This window comes from Platichthys flesus, chromosome 15, assembly GCF_949316205.1.
Source record: "Platichthys flesus chromosome 15, fPlaFle2.1, whole genome shotgun sequence".
In the NCBI taxonomy this organism is placed as follows: domain Eukaryota; kingdom Metazoa; phylum Chordata; class Actinopteri; order Pleuronectiformes; family Pleuronectidae; genus Platichthys; species Platichthys flesus.
The window spans coordinates 1,240,307-1,259,050 of NC_084959.1; the positions used below are offsets into that span (position 1 = coordinate 1,240,307).

Genomic DNA, 18,744 nt, shown 5'->3' on the forward strand with positions numbered 1-18,744 from the left:
CATTTTCCTTCGATGTCACGATCAGGGTGCTTCGATTTTATGAGTCTAAATCTGACCAATCGGCATCTGACGAGACATGGACAGTAAAAGTCTGGAGGGTCATCAGAACATAATTTAAAGTCAAACAAAATGACAAAACATTCAACCTTTCCCGAGCTAAAGTGACTGGTTGATAACGTTACATGACACAATGGGAAGTTTGAAATATCAATGCAAACCTACGAGTCATCAATCTAAGCCCGGAGGTAAATTAACCAAATGTAAAGAAGCCAGCAAAGTATGTTAACTGTCAAATTAAATATTAAGTCAGGTCATGTGACTTTATACTCACTGGAACATTCAAATCTGTTGTATTTACTTTGCTCATTGGACGGGTCAATCAGAACAGCCCCCTCTAGTGGTGTGAATGACTGCTGTTGGATTGGATTCTGTCTGTATGCCTCAGCTGCATTGCGTTATCCGACTGTTAGCCTCTGTGACAGTGATGTTAATATTGTCGTCCATGTTGGCGTTGACTCGTAAGCTGATCACGTCACGTACAAAACTTCTATCGAAGGAAAACACCAGTAAACACAGAGGAAGTGTTTCTTCAATCTCTGACCAGGACGCCGTTAGTTCACTGAACCTCGACATAGAAAACCGTAATAATAATAATCTAATATCTCTTATTTCAAACATTTAAAGGTTTGAGTCGTTTAAACAGAACCAAACAAAACGTTTCTTTGCCTCGAGGGCGGGAAACTGAAGGACATGTTTTTTGGCCAAGTGATTTTTATTAGTGGCGCTCAGACCCATCAGTGCCTGTTTAACTCCACAGGTTCACAAGTTCACAGCAACACACACATGTTGCCACACAGGAGAGTTGTTCATGAAAAGGAAAAATAAGCAGTGCATCAAACTGGGCGAACTGGGGTGGTTCATTCAGAAAAGGGGAGTTTCACACGGTTTTCCAGAATCAGCTGCCCACAGCCGGGGATGGAAGCTGCAGTGGGACTGAAGGAGACGATGGAAACGAGGATGAGACTGAAACCAGAGATCGTCTGTGTGATGTGCTTCTTCTTGCCACGAGTGCGTCGACATAAGGCACAGGCACAGTTCCCCTCTTTCAACAGAGCGGCTCGCAGTAGAGCGGTTGTTTGAAAAATGTCCCAGTGCAAGAAATCAGAAGGGTGAGCATCACCCCGGTCCGAGCAGCACAGGGAGGACATTGAAGACATTCGTCCAGTTCGTCTGAGAGAATCCAGAGGGTGTCTTCTTCTTCGTGGTCAGGACGGCAGGAAGTTGATGGAGGAGGACACATGGACGGACAAAGAAAGCAGTCATCACACAAACTTAAATCCGTCTTATGAGCTGAAGTTTGTTTGAAGTCAGTGGCGCCATGTTCATGTCATATCTCAAAAAGCAAAAAGATAAAGACTCACTGAACCAGTTAACGTTTAACATTAACTGGCAATTAAATGGCCTCTCAGGGCATTAGGGGATAGCAGGGTGGGGGGGGGGGGGTGGGAGTGACCATTGATTAGACTGTCCCGTCCTTCAAATGCATTTCAAATCAAATAATTCCCATCATGCTAATTTGAATATTCAAGTGAAATGTGATATGACGTGACCATGGCATCGTCAGTAGTCGGCATAATAATAAATAATAAATTGTACCACATTAGAAACGAAGGAAAAGAGGAAGAAGAGGTGAGGAGGAGGAAGAGGAGGAGGAGGAGGAGGAGGAGGAGAGGAGGAGGTGATCACCCTAATGATTCTGGTTCTGAACAGTTTTTGAGGGAGAGAAAGGAACAGATCGGTCTTTGTGTAATTTTCCTCTCGGTTTCCACCCGGAGCAAAGAGTGAGTGTGTGTGTGTGAACATATCTGTTGTGTGTGTGTGTTTGTGTGTCTTTGTATGTGTCATGTTGACTGTTTGGGTCACTTAATCACTTGATCACTGTATTTTTGTATTAAAAAGTTGTTAAAACCTGTATTGTCTCCCTTGGATTCAGTTTAAAAGTGGTCTTGTTCTGATTGAGTGTGTGTACAAAGAGCTGAGCCGTGGATGAGACCAGGAGGAGAGGTGGAATGTCCCATGAAGCTCCGAACGCCCTTTCAAAGCCTGCTTCTCTCATATAAAATCTTTTTAGCGTTGAAATATTGGCACAAAGTTCAAAATGTTCGGTTGTGTTTCTTTAAAACGGTTCAGTTGAGCCTAAACATCGGTCTGTTGTGTTGTGATTGTAGCATGAGTGTCTCTGTGGAGGTCCAGTATCTGTGACTGTTCATCCGCTCTGGAAGTCTCTGTGTGTGTCTGTGTTTGTGTTGAATCAGTCCGAGAGGAGGCGATGCGTGTCCGTCCTCTGTGTCCACTCATGTCTCTGTGGTTCAGTCCTAGAGACAGACGCTGTTGCTGATCTGGCAGGTGGATCCGGTGCCGGCCTGGGACAGGAACAGCCTCCCGTTGGGACAGACACACACCTCGTAGACAGTCTGCCTTGTCCCGGAGGACGAGGAGCTGGTGGAGGCCTTCCCCTCCGGCAACCCCATCAGGCGGATCCTACGGGCGTCCAGAGAAATCTGAGGGCGAGAGAAACGGGTGAGACCATGAGAGCAGGACCAGTCAGGACTGAAATGATAACACAAGTTTGTGTAGTGCTTGTGAAGGGTCGTCCACACTCATGAGCGTATCGCATGGAGAGGGGCACTTTGCCAGATCTTTGCCATAAGCCTGAGAATGTGTAATAATGTGAATTGACCTTCACGAGCTGAACGGCCTCCTGTTGGAGCCACACCACTGAACCCTGACAGCTTCACCTTCCTGCCTCCTCCTCTTCCTCCGCCTCCTATCTGCAGCCGCTCTTAATGTATGAAACTTTCTCTCTTTCTTGTGAGAAACTTTTAAAACACTTTCTTCTTGCCAATCCTGCTGCGTTGATTTCAACAGATCTGACACGACTGGTGCAACCTACTGAGGGAAATCCTTTTATCAGCGCAGCGGAGCGTGGTGAGTGTGAGGACTGATGTGCGTAATGAACCGGGGGAGGGGTGGAGGGATTCACGAGCGGGGGGGGGGGGGTGAAAGAAGGGAAGAGGAGTGATGAGGATAGTGAATAGCCAAAGATGGAGAGAGGAAGAGGACAGAGGCGGGAGGAGGATGATGGAGGGAGCAAACATGTAAAAGGCTTGAAGAGGAGTTAGTGAGTGAGGGAGGACAGAAGGAGAGAAACAATCCTCGTCTGTTGTGTGTCCTCCTGCGTCTCTGACAGATTCTGGTGGACGGCCAATGGGGGGGGGGCCGCCACCAGCCGGTTGTTTGGATTGTTGTTTGCTAAAAATACATTTGGACGGCAGACGTGGTGAATTGGAGACGGAGCTCCATCAGCCATTATGGCCTCGGGACAAGACAAGTTAATTTCTCCGCCAGTGAACAGAGTGGGAGGTTTCTCTCTGTGTGCATGTCTGAAATAACACGAGTGCATTGAGTGAAGAGAGTCAATTCTTTTCTCATTTGAACCAAACAGGATGTTTCAGCTCATTCTGCTCCAGCACTCAAACAAACTACTTAATGAAGGGTTTGATGTGATGGCTTTAATTACACGTTTTCTAAAAAACATCCTTCAGAAATGAATAAACAAATATCAAGAGCTGTACGTGCTGTTATTTCCAGACTCACATGAAGTCAGTGTGAACTTTGACTGAGTGAGATATCGTGTTCAAGAGGCCACGGACATGTTAAGTGAGGTCACCTCCTCTTTGACCTTTGAGATTCCCTCACGTGCTCTGAACACATTTTATCCAAAAGATAGAAAAAGACCAAACAATGTTCTGTGAGGCCGAGACCTTCGACCAGCAAACTCTGGTCACTTTTGTTAAATTAGAGGAAAATCCCCTGAAGGCATTGTTGAGGTTTTGTGTTGTGTGTTGAGGTTTTGTGTTGTGTGTTGAGGTTTTGTGTTGTGAGTTGTGAGGTCACAGGATTCAAATCAGTTCATCCGTTATTCCAAGTGAACGTTTGGGCCAAATTTGAGGAAAGTGTGCGTATGGACCTCCGACCACTGGGGGTCACCGGTGAACTCAGAAAAAGATTGAGACTCAAACTGTGTCTGAATAATAAGACCACGCACCTCTCCGTCTTTGGACTCCAGGCGCAGCTCGTTCCTGCAGATGGCCTGGATGTCCCCGGCCTCGGCCAGGATCTGGATCCCTTTAGGAGCCTCCATGATCAGGGAGCGCGTCGGAGACTCCAGCCTGGAAACAGAGACAGAGGCTGAGTCAGCGACCGCTGCCTCCACTGGACGCTCGGACGAGGGAGAGAATAAACTGTTCATTAATGAAAACAAGAGGTTTGGACTTTGGAGACACCAGAGAACCTCCACAGTACTTAGATCCAAACCCTTCACCCAGGAACAATGTCTGCAATGGGAATGGATTCCATCTGTGGTCGCTCTGTGGGAGACGCAGGCTTTTAAACTGAGGACCAGAGAAAATACTTCTAATACCGGGATGTAAACACAAGAACACACCCACATGTCAGGGTCCACCCCCATGACCGGGGGTGCACATTGAGCCGATCAGACTTTGGTTCACTTCAGCCCGACTGTGTCTCTGTACGAGGATTGGAAACCCGCCCGCTCCTCTTCACTTCTTCACCTCCACCGGCCGCTCTGTGCAGGAAGCAGGTGTCAGAACGCTCCAGTGGATCCTTGAGGAGGAGGAGGAGGAGGAGGAGGAGGAGGAGGAGGAGGAGGAGGAGGAGGAGGAGGTCTCTGAAGACGTCCTGTCTCCCTGTCCCTGCAGCAGCTGTGTGTGAAATACAGGATCTTGTCCTCGACGTCACCCGTGTTGCTTCTGTCTGGAGGACTGAGAACTTCAGAGGCAGGTGAAGATATTCCAGGTCCAGACAGGAAACATCTTCAGGGTCTGATACCACCTCATTCTATCAGAGACCGTTTATGAATGTGTGAGATTTGATTTGCTTGTTTCAAAGAGACGGATCTGTTATTATTCTCATCAGTCTCTGATGTCCTCATTTGATTCTTCAATATCAAAGTTTAACTTCACAAATGAAAACAATAACCATATTCTTTTTGTTATAGTGATCATAATAATTATTACAAACTGTATCAGCCTGTAAAACACCAAATATTTAATGCTACACAACTATTTGCACAAGTCTCAATATTCTAGTTGACGGCATGAATGAACCAAGTCGTGACACGTGAGCAGAGACAATTAGAAGTTCTGGGTTAAATGATAATCGAGGAAATAACTGGAATCAAATCCAAACTGGGTTTATTAATTCAATGTCTTTTGTTCAAGGCTCCAGACAAAGAGTCAGAATTTCCTGTGATATTGTTCAGAGGTTGTGGATGAGAAGTCAGACGGTTGCATCACTCCTTCCCTCACCCCCCCTCCTCTTTCATCCTCCATCGTTCTCAGGTCCCCCCCCCCAGGGAGTCGGGCGATGAAATATTTCTCTCACGTGTTTAAATCATTTCAGTTTTTCCTCTTTGCTGCAGCTTTGTCTCGTCTTCTTTTTCTTTTCTCTGACACTAAAATGGAGATTTAACAAAGAAGCAGTGAAACCAGTTCACGTTCTTCAATTTATAAAGCAAAGCATGTCCGTGTTAAACTTTTCTTAGTATTAATGTTTCTCATATATTCACGTACATTAACCTTCTGTCTACCTGTTTTAAAATCATATCCCTGCTTCTATTTCGGTCTTTGCGTTTTATTTTTGTTCCACTGTCGTCACACATTACTTTCACTGCAGCCACGACCTCATTTCCCCCCCGCAATCAATAACGTCTGGTCGTCTCCTTCTGGTTCTCTCTCTTCTTGTTCTCTCTCTTCTTGTTCTCTCTCTTCTTGCTCTCTCTCTTCTTTACATCCTCTTATCATCCCTCCTCTTCTTGGCGGAGCTTCATATCTGCAGCTGGAGTCAGAGGTTAATAACTTTCCCTGCGTCCTCTTCACGTCGGCCTCCTTCAGTAAACACGGAACTTTTTTGACACGACAGAATTTGCGAGCTCGCTCACCCTGAAACCCGTGAGCAGCTCTCTCTACCCCCCCCCCCGTCGGCAGGCGACTCCTCCGACCTTGGGCGGCGGCGCCTTCTTTAAACTATTTGCCACTTTCTTTCTCATACGGAGTGAACACAGTGCACACCAGTTTGACGTTATAAATACATAAACTGTGGCGGGAGCTGGAATGGGCTCCCGTCGTGCCACGCAGCAAATCACAGGTTAAATGGCAATCTGGGCCGGGAGGGTGCAGCTGATTGCTTCGCTCGGCTCGGTGGGGACGACCTGACGTTGAGCTGGAGAACACGCCATCCCCTCAATTACAGGGATCAGTGTGAGCTGGAGGTGTGGAGGACGAGGGCCGAGGGGGGGGGGAGAAAGGAGCGGCTGTGACATTAGAGAAGACAGAGAGGAAGAGGAGGAGGAGGAGGAGGAACACAACCCGAGCACAGAGGCTTTGTTATTAAGATCATTTTCCACCAGTTCTTTATGCTTTTTGTTTCTGATGATCCTCAGAGCTGCAGGAAGGAGGTCCTCAGAGTCCTGATCTCTGAGGTTCTGATGAATTATGATGTCCGTTCACTTTTTAGGACAATGAAGGTTTTCTGAACTCGTTTTCTTTCATATTTCAGTTTTGTTTTCTTCTCATGTTTGGATTTAAAGATAAAGAAAGTGTTTAAGCAACGAGAGAAAATCTAAGATTAATGTGAAGGAAACCAAACTAGAACCGAAATGTGAGGAGAGTAAAAGAGGACGAGAAGATGAAGAGGATGGTGTGAGATGAAGGAGATGAAGAAGAGAGACTAAGGAGATGAAGAGGATGGTGTTGGATGAAGGAGATGAAGAAGAGAGACGAAGGAGATGAAGAGGATGGAGTGAGATGAAGGAGATGAAGAGGATGGTGTGAGATGAAGGAGATGAAGAAGAGAGACGAAGGAGATGAAGAGGATGGAGTGAGATGAAGGCGATGAAGAAGAGAGATGAAGGAGATGAAGAGGATGGTGTGAGATGAAGGAGATGAAGAAGAGAGACGAAGGAGATGAAGAGGATGGTGTGAGATGAAGGCGATGAAGAAGAGAGACGAAGGAGATGAAGAGGATGGATTGAGATGAAGGAGATGAAGAAGAGAGACGAAGGAGATGAAGAGGATGGAGTGAGATGAAGGAGATGAAGAGGATGGTGTGAGATGAAGGAGATGAAGAGGATGGTGTGAGATGATGGAGATGAAGAGGATGGTGTGAGATGATGGAGATGTATAAGAGAGACAAAGGAGATAGGAAGAGAGACGAAGGAGATGAAGAGGATGGTGTGAGATGAAGGAGATGAAGAAGAGAGACGAAGGAGATGAAGAGGATGGAGTGAGATGAAGGCGATGAAGAAGAAAGATGAAGGAGATGAAGAGGATGGTGTGAGATGAAGGAGATGAAGAAAAGAGACTAAGGAGATGAAGAGGATGGTGTTGGATGAAGGAGATGAAGAAGAGAGACGAAGGAGATGAAGAGGATGGATTGAGATGAAGGAGATGAAGAAGAGAGACGAAGGAGATGAAGAGGATGGAGTGAGATGAAGGAGATGAAGAGGATGGTGTGAGATGAAGGAGATGAAGAGGATGGTGTGAGATGAAGGAGATGAAGAGGATGGTGTGAGATGATGGAGATGAAGAGGATGGTGTGAGATGATGGAGATGTAGAAGAGAGACAAAGGAGATAGGAAGAGAGACGAAGGAGATGAAGAGGATGGTGTGAGATGAAGGAGATGAAGAAGAGAGACGAAGGAGATGAAGAGGATGGAGTGAGATGAAGGCAATGAAGAAGAGAGACGAAGGAGATGAAGAGGATGGTGTGAGATGAAGGAGATGAAGAAGAGAGACGAAGGAGATGAAGGAGATAGAGTCAGCTCAGGATAAAAAGTCATAGCAGGTCAGAAGAGGAGGAAGAGATGAGGGGAAGGTGTTGATGGAGAGGGAGGATGAGAGGAGAAGAGGATCAGGAGGAAGAGGAGCTGAATCGAGAGTAGAGATGAAGATGAGAAGAGAAGAAGAGTTGAAGTCAATGCTCCCATGATTCATTGCAGGGAGGTAAATCCGGTCGCCTGATACTCGAGTGTGACGCTTCAACTCGACAGATCAAAGGACATCTGTAAAAAAACTTTAAAACTCGGCCGTGTGTCCAGCTGCAGGTCTGTTCCTGTTCACATGATTTATGTTTTATTCTTATTCTTATAAAATAATTATCTATAAGAAGATATAATCATTGATTAGATTATATAAAGTCCCTGGACCGATGTGACCTGGTTATTAAAGAATAGTATAAGAACATGAGGTAGTACTATGACTCTGAGCCTGGTCTCCTGCTGCGAGTCGGACAGATTCAATCTCAACGCTCAGATTGAAGAGCGCCTCACAAACACAAACAGGGACTGGAGCACAGAGCGGCTGAGGATCTAATGGGACTCGAACTTTTCATGATGTGAAAACTTCCAGCTGCTGCAGGAGGTGAGGAACACTTCACTTCTCATCTCACTTTAAAAACAGGTTTCAACTCCTTCATCTCCCACACATTTCGTTCTGTTATCTCTCAGGTGTGTGTGTGCGTCTGTGTGTGTTTGTGTGTGTGCAGCTACAACCCCCCCATTAATCCTAATCATCTCAGTTTGTTTCTGTTGCACTGGTTAATTATTCACCTTGAGATACTTGTTTTCTAATCATAAGGTCGAGTCCCTCTGGAGCTGGATCCTGTTCTCTGGTGACCACACTGAGGGTCAGGAGGAGTTTTCTAGTTCATCTGATCAAACCAAGAGGATTAAAAACAAGGTCAAAGAAAGTCCCGGTGTTAAAGCTCAGTTCAATCAGTCACTCTGTGTATGGGCTGATAGCAGCTGTGATATCCAGGTATCCCCCCCCACACACACACACCTACACACAGATGTTTCCAGATGTTTCCAGTTGATTAATCGTCTGCTCTCGACTCGGTGGGCGGAGCCGAACTGGGATTTATCTCCGGTTGGACAGAAGTTAATACACTGCAGAGCGAGGGAGCTGTCAATCAAACGCAGCCTGTCGCCGCCCACTGAGTCCCGAGGAGAGAACCAATCAGAGCAGAGGTGTGAGTCCGGATCTCAGACACACACGTTCACACTTCACACATGTTGTGTAGTAGGTGTTTGGGAAGCAGCAGGAACATGTGTCGACTTCAGTGTGCGTCTGAAAACAGCTCATGTTCACGTTTCCAAAAGAAAAGTGTCTCGGATTCATTTCATGCATCCCCCCCCCCCCCCCCCCCCCATGTGTTTCTGGCTCATTTGAAACGGGCTGAAGATAAAATGATGTAGAACTGAAAAAGGACGTGTTTCAACTCAGCAGCTTCTGTTTTCAAAACGCCCAAAGTCCGTCTTCAAACACAACATCCTCCTCCTCCTCCTCCTCCTCCTCTTCATCACATCCTTCCTCCGTTTGATGTCTGCTCTCCGTGCTTCCTCTCTCATCTCACGCCTCCTCCCTCGTTCATTTCCTCACGACACAGGACGAGCCGCTCGGATGTTTTGCTGATTTTCACGGTGATTTGCAGACGCAGAGAGAGAGAGAGAGAGTGATGAAGAGGGGGGTGAAGATGAGGAGGGAGGATAATGCATCTATTGGCAAAAGATGGAGCCAAATAATCTCAGACGTCACTGGACGGACGAGTGAATTACCCAGGAGACATTGCTCTTTCCAGCACTTCACAGATTTACATTGTGCCTCTTTCACGATGTCGGAGACGCTGAGATCTTTAACGTTCTTCATCTCGTTTATTCACGAAGTCGCGTCGAGGAGGAAAAACATGAAGATTCAGAACGACGTAAAGTTTAAACACGTGTCTCATGCACGATATTGTTGCTTCCAGGAAGTGAGACTGATTCAATATGACGGACAGACGACCTTCTGTCTCTGTGCAGAAAATAATAAATCTCATTGGGTCTAAATATTCAAAATTGGAAACAGTACAAACTTTTGCTTTGGGCCAAATTCTATCGAGAAAAAAGAGCCAATAAATACATTTGACGAATCCATTAGTGAAGCGTGGGTGATTCAGCAGCTGGCCACGCATCATCAATTTAAATATTGGCCCAATAATGTAAATGTTTCTGTGATTAGAGCTGAAAATTAGACTCCACTGTTTGTGTGAAAAGAGATTATATATAAAAAAGATTGTTTTACTTTTTAAATTAAATCTGTAAAAAACTGAAAAATAAACTGAATATGTCTTTAATTCAAGAGACCAGGCGGAACTATATGAAATAAAAACACACTGAAGAAGTCATGTTTCTTATCTGCATCTTTTTTGCAATAGTTTTAATTCTTTAAATTTAGTGTTTTTGAAAACTGATTTAAATCAGTTTGAAACATAAACAGGTCGAAAGCTGAAACCACTCAATGGAGGATATTTCATATCAATTCATTTTCTGATTTACTGTCTGAACAGCTTGTGTATAGAAATAAAAGTTATATTATTAAGGAGTAAATATTAAACTTTAATAAAAAAAAAGAGAAACACTTTTGATTCTAAAGCTGAAACCAAAGATTTTAGGCAGTTTAACTTGAAAAATAAACATTTGAGATGTTTTGCTGAGAGTGATTTGTTGGTTTAAGAGTTTCATTGCATCACAGTCGTGGTTATGTATTAATGAGCTGCACATGTTATCATGAAGGTTCAGTCTATGGTCACGTGTGTATTTACTGCACACGCGTGTTAACAGATAAAACTCACCGCAGCTCTTTGGAAGGCTCGGCTCTGACGTGTGGCGTCTCCACTGATTTGGTGAACACGGCTCCTTCAGCTCCTGAAATCACAGAAACACTCAGTCAGACGGGAGGCGTGTGTGTGTGTGTGTGTGTGTGTGTGTGTGTCTGTGTGTGTGTGTCTGATCAATGAACATAATCTGTGAGTCCCAGCTGATCTATACGGCTCCACTCAGCGAGCACAGCGGCTCCTCGGCCTCGTCGATAAACACGTTTAATAAGCAGGAACTCACAGACGGTTGATAAAGAGGACAACGTGTTATTTGAATCGTTTCAAACCGGCAGCTCAGAGCAACAAACACACTTTACACATGGACTGAGACATAAGAACAAAGAAAAACATATTTGATAGTTTAAACGTCAACATCTTGATTCACCAGAAATCATCTGGCTCTGGACCAACCGGTGATGACATCATGAAAGACTTAACAACTCCTGCTGTGTCCCAGATAAGTTCTGAGAAACGTCCTCGACCATCTTCAACCACTGATTCCAGGTCAGCTCTGAGGACACAAGTAAAGTGTTGATCTGGAGTCCCCTGAGCCTCCAGGGGGCGCTGCTGCCTCCCCGTGTCTCCCTTCCTGCTTCATCTACATCCTGTGTGTCTGTTTAAACGTTGAGTCTTATTTTCATTCTTCACGAGGAACAACAGTCTTGTTTATTTCATGTTTTCTTAATCGAGTCGACACCGAACTGTAACGTGGTCAGATTTATAGCTTCGATCTTTAAAACATCAATAATTCAAACGTTTCCCCAAAGCAGACTTTATAAACTGTCTCTGTCTCACAGCTGGACACGTGTGAACCTGATTCCCTCTTTATGTTGTGTATGTTTGTGTTAAAGGTTCAGGGACATGACGGGGACAGGACGAGTCAGGTACATGAAGAGGCAGCTGGGAGACAACAGGTCCCAGGAGCAGAGGAACGCAACCGAGCAGAACTTTAACAGAGACCCGTGGACGAGGGGACGAGGAGGCGGAGTGGGACCGGTCGGGGGGGGGGGGGGGCGCTAATCGAGGACAGAAGAGCTGTTTGGTGGACACTCAAAACAAGCTGGACTGATCTGGGAACTGAGACAGGAGATTGAAGTCCCGGCTGTTCCCTCAGAGAGCAGAGACGTCTCCAGCAGAGACAACCGAGCAGAGACGTCTCCAGCAGAGACAACCGAGCAGAGACGTCTCCAGCAGAGACAACAGAGCAGAGACGTCTCCAGCAGAGACAACAGAGCAGAGACGTCTCCAGCAGAGACAACAGAGCAGAGACAACACTCACACACATCAAGGCTCTGGACGTGTAGAGCACAGAGTAGATCTGTTCTTGTTAGATCAGCTGTCCACCTCCTGTTCAGAAAGGACACAGGGATTCTCTACAGTGAAATGTATTCTCCCCAGATCAGACATGAATATGTATGTCACGTCCCCCCCCCCCCCCCCCCGTGCAGTCCCACCACTCACTGCAACTGATTTACTGTAACCTGCATAATGCAGCCTGCACACTGTGTGAGGGGACGATAACACTGAGAGACAAAGTCCTGCTGGAGACAATTAACCTCCACTGACACGTGCGTCTCCGTATTCAGGACGAATAAAACCCAGAGACGTCAGAGGGGACAGGACCAGGAGCTGGTGTCTCTGCAGCTGGAGGCTCAAGTGTGAGACCAGGAGATCTGACCCGTCCTCGTCCTGTCAGAGGACGTTCCTCTCACACTGTTATTAGTCACCTCCAGTCCGTCCCCACCTCCTTTCAGTCCGTCCCCACTGCCCCTCAGTCCATTAGCATGTTAGCATGTTAGCATGTTTATTATGTTATATGGAGATTGTTGTGATTCTAACGTTCATTTATTATGTAGCACATCACTCGATAGTATGTGATTGTTAATGTGTTTGCAGCATAATACATTTACCATAACATGTTGATGTTTACATCTATCGTCCTCATTTACTCTCGACTCACATGTGGACAAGTTAAACAAGTTTCAGTCATTTGAATAAAAGTTCTTATTAGTCGTGGTTGATGTTTGATAGTTAGAGGATCATTAAAGTCAGGATTGATGTTTCCTTGTTGTCCTGATGTTTGGATCAGGACCAGAGTTCTGGAGCGAGGTGCCTCCACCTTGCTCCACCTCCTCAGCTCCACTGAAGGGATCCACATCATGTGGGGGGACGGGAACACTGACGTCTTCTAGGGACTCAGCTTCTTTTCCAACACAACAGAACTTTGCACTTTCGGGCTCAGTCATCAAAACTCAGCTCCTGCAGGTGACTCGGCAGAATCCTGAAGCCAGAGAGCGCTGCCTCCCAAGGCCCCGCAGGACCAGCCGGTTAAACGTTCCTCCATCTCATAGCTTCTCCCTCTGCCCCCTATTATCCCTCTGCCTCATTCCTCATTTGATCGCTCTCATTTTCTCGGCTGCAGAATGTATAATATTCTCCTCTTCCAGTGTTTCAGTTCGACTGGAGGTGCAGCCGGAGGCCCTCTCCAATAAACAGCCAGCGCCCCCTGCTGAGACCCTTTGACCCTCCCCCCCCCCCGAAGGCTTTAAGCAAAGCAGCGGCTTTCAGACCCGGGAGCGATTCTCCACCTCGACAGGAAGTTGAGTCCGTCAACCGGTGAGAGAGAGCGGGGGATTAGAGCGAGAGGAAGAGGAGGCAGATCAAAGGGAGAGAGGAAGAAAGAGGGAAAGAGAGATGGAGGAGTGGAGGTAGAAAGAAAACACCAACAAATAAAGAGATGCGTCCCGGTGACAGACGCGTCTCTCGCTCACCTCCACTCGTCACAACCAGTCGTCCCACTGCAGGTGGATTTCAATCATTCACTTCCTTCTACTCTTTCCCTCCTTCTTTCTAAATGTGCTGACGGAGCAGCAGAGACTCTGCAGCCGGAGGGACAGTGATGGGCGAGAGACATCTTAACAACGTGTCTCCTGTGATACACGGTGTCGGCTGCAGTGCGTCCCGGCCTGAGACGACTGACAAGCTGTCGTCCCGAGTGGAACAGCAGACAAACAAGGGGGCAGGTTTCTGTGAGGGCGCCCCCCGGTGGCTCGGGTGATTACAGAGCGGCGTCTGATTCGGATCAACTGTCCGGATCATAACGGGGAAGTTGGTCAGGAAGTGTCGGAGCGAGGAGTCGGATTAGAGACGTGAGAGGAGGTTTCATTCTAGTAGCAGAAAGCTTGATGTGTCTGTCAGGTCATCACAGGTTCTCACGTGATGCTGCACTGAAACCTGAGAACACAGACGTCTGAGTCAGGGTCTCTGGACATGTTCTGGATCTTCTCCAGACTCTGTTTCCTGAGTTCACATCTGAAAACTGGCTCATTTTTTAAATGTATTCGATCAGTTTCACAGATTTTCCTTCAGATTAGTTTTATTTCCTCCTCGGAGAAGTCACATGTCACAGGAAGGCTTTCCCCTCGTTGTGAGGACCTGCAGGACGATGGAGAAGACACAGATGAGCTGTGAATAGAAAGTCACATGCAGGTGGTTTTGAAATGAAAGTTTTCCATATTCACTTGCTTCTTCCACAGTTGTTTAGTCATCACCGTTATGAGAAGCATCTTTAATTCAGTGAACAGACTCAATAAAAGTCTGTGTCAGCGTCTGACCTTCTGAATAATGAGACGCTCGCTGACACGTGAGGACTAAACAATGAAAGACTGAGAGTGATGGAGGACGAGTGATGAAGAGGAGGTGTGGTGATGATGTGGAGGAGGATGATGATGCGGTGAGAACAGAAAGATGGTGGCGCCTGTGTCTGGGATACTTCAGACATTCTACGATCTGAAAACAACAGGTTTCTTCTCCTCTGCTTGTGTCCACTCATCATCTCTGTGAATCCCTTCTACAGAATCCTGACTGCTCTCACAGGACAAACAAAGAGAGAAGACGAGCTGATGCAGTCGAGAGGACCCAGTGATGAGGGACAGGAAGCTGGAGAGAGACAGAAGGACGCCGCTGAATGCATTAAACAGAGATTGTTAAGGATAGTGGCTGTCTGTCTGTCCCTCTGTCTCTCTGTCTGTCTGTCTGTCCCTCTGTCTGTCTGTCTGTCCCTCTGTCTGTCTGTCTGTCCCTCTGTCTGTCTGTCCCTCTGTCTGTCTGTCTGTCCCTCTGTCTGTCTCTCTGTCTGTCTCTCTGTCTGTCTGTCCCTCTGTCTGTCTGTCTCTCTGTCTGTCCCTCTGTCTGTCTCTCTGTCTGTCTCTCTGTCTGCCAGTGTTACGAGCTGGCAGCCTGCGGGGGGGGGGGGGGGGGGGCAGTAATGAAGTCCTGGGCCTCTAATTGGAAAGGATGATAGTGAGCAGGACGTTTGATATTCCTCTGCAAATAGGCCTAGAGGGGACGTCCACTTGAAGAGTGTGGGGCCAAGCTGATGAGCCAGGCAGGGTGTGAGTGTGTGTCTGTCTGTCTGTGTGTGTGAGTGTGTTTGTGTGTGTGAGTGTGTGTTTGTGTGTGTTTGTGTTGAACCTGTCTCAGTTCACTCATTAGCTCGTTGTGTGTCCTGAAACCAACATGTTGCTGTGATGGTGTGTGGCTCCCAGTAAACACATTTTAATGAGTGTCCCTCACTGACTGAGGGACACACTTTGCAGAAGGAGAATCAAGGAGACGTGTGAAACAAACAGATGAAGATGGAAGATTTAATTACTGTATTTGATTAACTGATATTCATAAATATTGTTTTTGTGATGTCATCTACTCTCAACTATACAAAGAAGAACAATATGTCTCCACTTCCTCTATTGTACAATTATGAAGTTTAAATATCCACCAGGGGTCGTATCAGCTGTCAATCATGACGTCTGCGCTCGTTTTTATATCATCGAATAAAAAACCAACTTATCAGAAACATAATATCACAGTGAAAACTACCTAAGGTTAGAGAAACCTTCACGGGAACAGTTTAATTTAAAACTTCTTTCAGTTAGGTTCATGTCCCAACTGCTAACATGGAGAAGTTCAAGACCTGTACTGCATCCAGCCACTAGAGGGCGAACCAGAGGATTTGGCTTCACTTCAGTGAGCTGTCGTCGATCTCGTGAGTTCAACGTGTTGTCGACCAAACTGAAATCACATGATGCAGTAGATAAATAATCCACCGCCACAGGAAACAGTAAATAAATAAAGTCTGCTAACTTAAGATTCGAGAGTTTCACTTTCTCAGAAACAGAATCGAGCGTCAGCGTCTATTTACGGCCGAGTGGGGAAGTCGAGCTCATGCGTCTGCAAACAATTTGATAAAGTGAGATTTTCTGAGAATAGACCGAAGCAGGAACTGAACACAATCAGGGTTTGATGAGAGGGAAGCAAACGAGTCTCTTGACCTGATTGATCTGAATCCATCTTTACATCAGTGACGTCTTCAGCTTCATTCAGACTCGTAGAAAACCTTCACAACACGTTTCCTCCGCCCACAGGAAAACAAACCACAGTGATTTGACAGTGAAGCAGAAAGAGGTTGATGAAAGGTGCGTTCAGGTCTCGGAGGTGTAATTTCCACCTCATCTCATAATGAAGTATTATACTTTAATGTTATAGCCCATTAACTATGACTGGTATATACTCTGCATCAGCGCCGACTGCTCTGCAAAGCAAAGTGAACTTTAGATTGATTTCCTGCCCTCGAGGCAGCCGCTCGTTTTCACTCCCGACACTTCAGAGTGAAATCAACTCGCGGACATTTGAATAATTAAAAGAGTCACAGTTAAACATGGAGCCACTGTTATTTTTATGTATTTTTTATTTCATGTTTATACGTCTGCAGCCGCACTCGCGTTTTCAAAAACGATTTTTAACAAGAAATGAAGTAAAAGCCAAAAGAATAAAAACTGATAATCAATTTAAAAAATGTGTTGTGAACTCTCAGCACATCTCTACTAGAGCTGGTACTTTTAATTTAAAATTCAAACATTCATTCTGATGTAGCGGAGACGGGACGGGGGGGGGGGCAGGGGGCTAAATTAAAAGCCTAACGACCTATTTGGATTGAAAACACAGAAGCACCTCAGACCGTTTGACGTAGTCTGCCTCCTGAGTAAACCAGTATCGTGCCTTTATAACAAAAATATGAAAAACATTCCAACAAATAACGTCTCGATCAAAGAATGACGCACACGTTGTCGCTCTCACTCGATTCTGAGTGACAGGTCAACAGAAAGAGAGTGAAACACACGTTCTGGAAAAAATTACTGCGTCACATGTTCTGAGGACTGTGTGGACGGTAAAAATGTTAAGGATGATAGCTCAAGTGAGCAAGTGGCGGTGCGCACACACACACACAAACACACACACACACACACACACACACACAAACACTCACGCTAACACTAAATTAGATGTCTTATGTTATTATGAGTAGAGTTAAATAAAATAAGATGCTTCAGGCGTCTGATTCATGGTGATGCTTCCTGGACTGATTTATTAGACGTTATCCAGAAATGCCAAAGTGGGATTAGACCCCAGCGTGGATTTAGAATCTGATGGAGGGATTATATTTCCCCTGAGGCCGGGAAAGGCCTTGGGATCACCCAGGTGGAGCTGGAGAGCTTCTCCTGGGGGGAGAGGAACATCTGGAACATCCTGATTAACCTCCTACATCTCACCTCCTTATGCATCCTGAGCTGATCCAATCAAAACGGCTCGTGCGGCTAAGTAGCCTGAGAAACAGATTGTGATCAGATTATTCAAAACCTCTGGAGGTGGTTTCAGGCAGGTTCTCGCCAGATGTTCGATTCTGAGGAATCAACCAGCGGGTGTCTGTTTCTCCTACGTGAGAACTGAAATGTTGATCTCATCTCACGGAGGTTTGATCAAGTGGTTTCTGATCAGTTTGGTTTGAATTAGATGATATACAAAAGATTGACAGGTGACACTGACTCACGATTGGTCGAGAGCGTGTGTGGGTGGGGCCTTGATACCTCAGCTCCACCCCACGTTCGATCTTTTAGCTTCAGTTCTGTCGACAGGCTAATATGTGTTTAACAAGCCAGGAGACAGATGTGGTGACTAAAACATCTGTACGTGCGTTTGCGCTCGATTGGACCGTCTCTCTGGAACGAGACAGAGCGGCGTATTCATGAAGTCATTTTTAAAGGCGGTAATGGTCACGGGGGGGGGGGGGGGGTGTTCCATGAGCTTCTTAACTCTGCTGTAATCAGTCCTCAGTCGATGAGGAGGCTGCAGACTGCGATCGATAGAGACCACCTGCACTTAGACGCCGCTCTGCCTCCGCGCTCGCCTTCCACACCTCCGTCCCTCTCTCTCTCTCTATTTGACTCATAAACGAGTGCAAACCACAGATCGATAAAAACTCATCGCGGGTTTTATTCCGACTTCCTCCAGCCAAAATATGACTCCTCGTTCTTCTCTGTAGAGATTTCATCTGTTTCCAGAATGTGACCTTCAACGATAATCTTTCTCTTCCTCTTTTACGTCACTCATCTCTTCTTTTCTTGCTTTTACCTCTTTTCTTTATTCCCTGACTCTCGCTCACTCCATCCTTCTTTTTTACGACCTTCCCCTTTTTCTGATTTCGTCTTATCCATGCTTCCACTCTTTATTCCTCTTTTCACCTTGCCTTTAACACTTCCTCTCCTCTCCCTCTCCTCCACCAGCTTGTTATTCTATCTATCCTTTCCCTCCACCACCTCCCGGCTGTCGGGTATTTTCCTCACCTCTGTCCTCGTGTTCCATTCATGGCGTCGCACCTTCTCCTTCCTTCTTCCCTCTATTCTTTCTTTCCACTACATCCTTCCCTTCCCATCCTCTCTCTCTACTTGACCTCACATATTTTCATCCTCTCGTTTCCTAGTTCCTCACCTCTTCTTATCATCTTTCACTCATTTTCTTTATTCACCCTTTTCCTTCCTGTCTTACTTGGTTTCACGCCTCTTTTTTCCTCTTCCCATCTTTAGTTTGTTTTCCATCTCTTCTTCTTTCTCACTCCTTCCTCTGTTTCCTTAT

The 18,744-nt window shown here is 46.1% G+C and overlaps 1 protein-coding gene across 2 annotated transcripts in view; it reads right to left on the reverse strand.

The window, feature by feature from the left end:
* Positions 1–736: 736 nt before the first annotated feature.
* sgcd (sarcoglycan, delta (dystrophin-associated glycoprotein)) overlaps positions 737–18,744 on the reverse strand; it is a 102,084-nt gene continuing 84,076 nt past the window's right edge. For both annotated transcript variants that reach the window (XM_062406674.1, XM_062406673.1), the window contains exons 6-8: positions 10,753–10,825; positions 4,109–4,232; positions 737–2,561 (exon numbers count right to left, since the gene is read on the reverse strand). In XM_062406674.1, coding sequence (XP_062262658.1) covers positions 2,376–2,561; positions 4,109–4,232; positions 10,753–10,825 — 383 coding nt within the window. In that variant the 3' untranslated portion in view covers positions 737–2,375. The remainder of the gene's footprint in view (positions 2,562–4,108; positions 4,233–10,752; positions 10,826–18,744) is intronic.